Here is a 1,099-nt window from a genome sequence, read left to right as displayed (position 1 = left end):
CGCCAGTGTTCAGGACGCTCTCGGGCTGCTGTGAGCAGGGCCCCAGGCTGAGCCCCGAGCCCATGCACACTCAAGTGGGGTCCTGGTGCTCCTACATACGCCCTGAGAGCTTGGGAGCACTGCTTTCCACTTTGGCTTACATCTGAGATGGCGGGGTGACCCGCCCCACCCCACAAGGGCAGTCAGTACACAGGACCAACAGGCCAGACCTGAGGGAGCCAGACACAAACCCATGTTCTCAATGCACTCGGGAAGAAAACAGCTCCCTGACCCAGCCAGGGGCAGGTCAGCCAGGCCAGGGCAGGTATCCCCCACACCTTCACTTTGGTCATCTCATTGGAGGCCAGGAGGATGATGGCCCTGGCCGTGTCCTTGTCCAGCTCGCTGATGTGATTGCTCACGACTATCTCCATGGCCCTTAGGATTATCGTCCGGTATGGATGAGCTAGCTGTAGAGAGAGATGGTGGAGGAAGGACCGGGACTCACTTGTCTCTCATGGCTCCTCCCTGAGCTCAGAAATGAGCCCTGGTCTCCTTAAACTGGGACAGTGGCGGGGGTGGGGGCAGGCGCAGGAAGGGGCCTTGCTGGAGAGGAGGGGTCATCAAACTGGTTCAGGAGCCCAGGGGCCCTGTCAAGACTCAGCTGTCTAACCCTGAAATGGCAGCTGACAGACGAGAGCCCCAAACTCAAATAAAAAGAAAAACGGTCTTTTTTTAGTCTAACTCCTAGGAATGAGCCTAAACCATGCACTGTGGAAACTGAAATTATGTCCCACTACAGGGAGATAGGAGTGTCACAGAACCCGGAAGCCGGGACCAGGAGAGGCAGAGCTGGCACAGCCCTTGGTGCAGTCTCAGCAGGGCCCGACCAGTGGAGTCTATGGTTGGGCAGGGAGCAGAGGCGTTCTGCTTACCACAGGGACCCAGGTCCTCTCTCACTAGCTGGTAGATGAGAGGAACGGTGGACTGGGCCTGCGCAAGGGCAACCGGACACTACAATGCCGACCACCCGGTCCCCCACAACGGGACTGACCCACAGGACAGAGTGGGTCACCTATGCTGGACTTCCCGCTTCAAGGGGTTCTGAGATCGGAAGAGC

At 58.3% G+C, this 1,099-nt stretch overlaps 1 protein-coding gene across 1 annotated transcript in view; it reads right to left on the bottom strand.

Annotated features, from left to right (window-relative positions):
* The window catches only part of MROH1 (maestro heat-like repeat family member 1), a 49,931-nt gene that overhangs the window by 33,591 nt on the left and 15,241 nt on the right, over nucleotides 1-1,099 (bottom strand). Inside the window, exon 4 of the mRNA XM_010844209.1 lies at nucleotides 318-449. Within this exon, the coding sequence (XP_010842511.1) occupies nucleotides 318-449 (132 nt within the window). The remainder of the gene's footprint in view (nucleotides 1-317; nucleotides 450-1,099) is intronic.

Source organism: Bison bison, unplaced genomic scaffold (genome assembly GCF_000754665.1).
Source record: "Bison bison bison isolate TAMUID 2011002044 unplaced genomic scaffold, Bison_UMD1.0 scf7180017847889, whole genome shotgun sequence".
Taxonomy (NCBI): Eukaryota; Metazoa; Chordata; class Mammalia; order Artiodactyla; family Bovidae; genus Bison; species Bison bison.
This window is presented reverse-complemented; position numbering and strand designations above follow the sequence as displayed.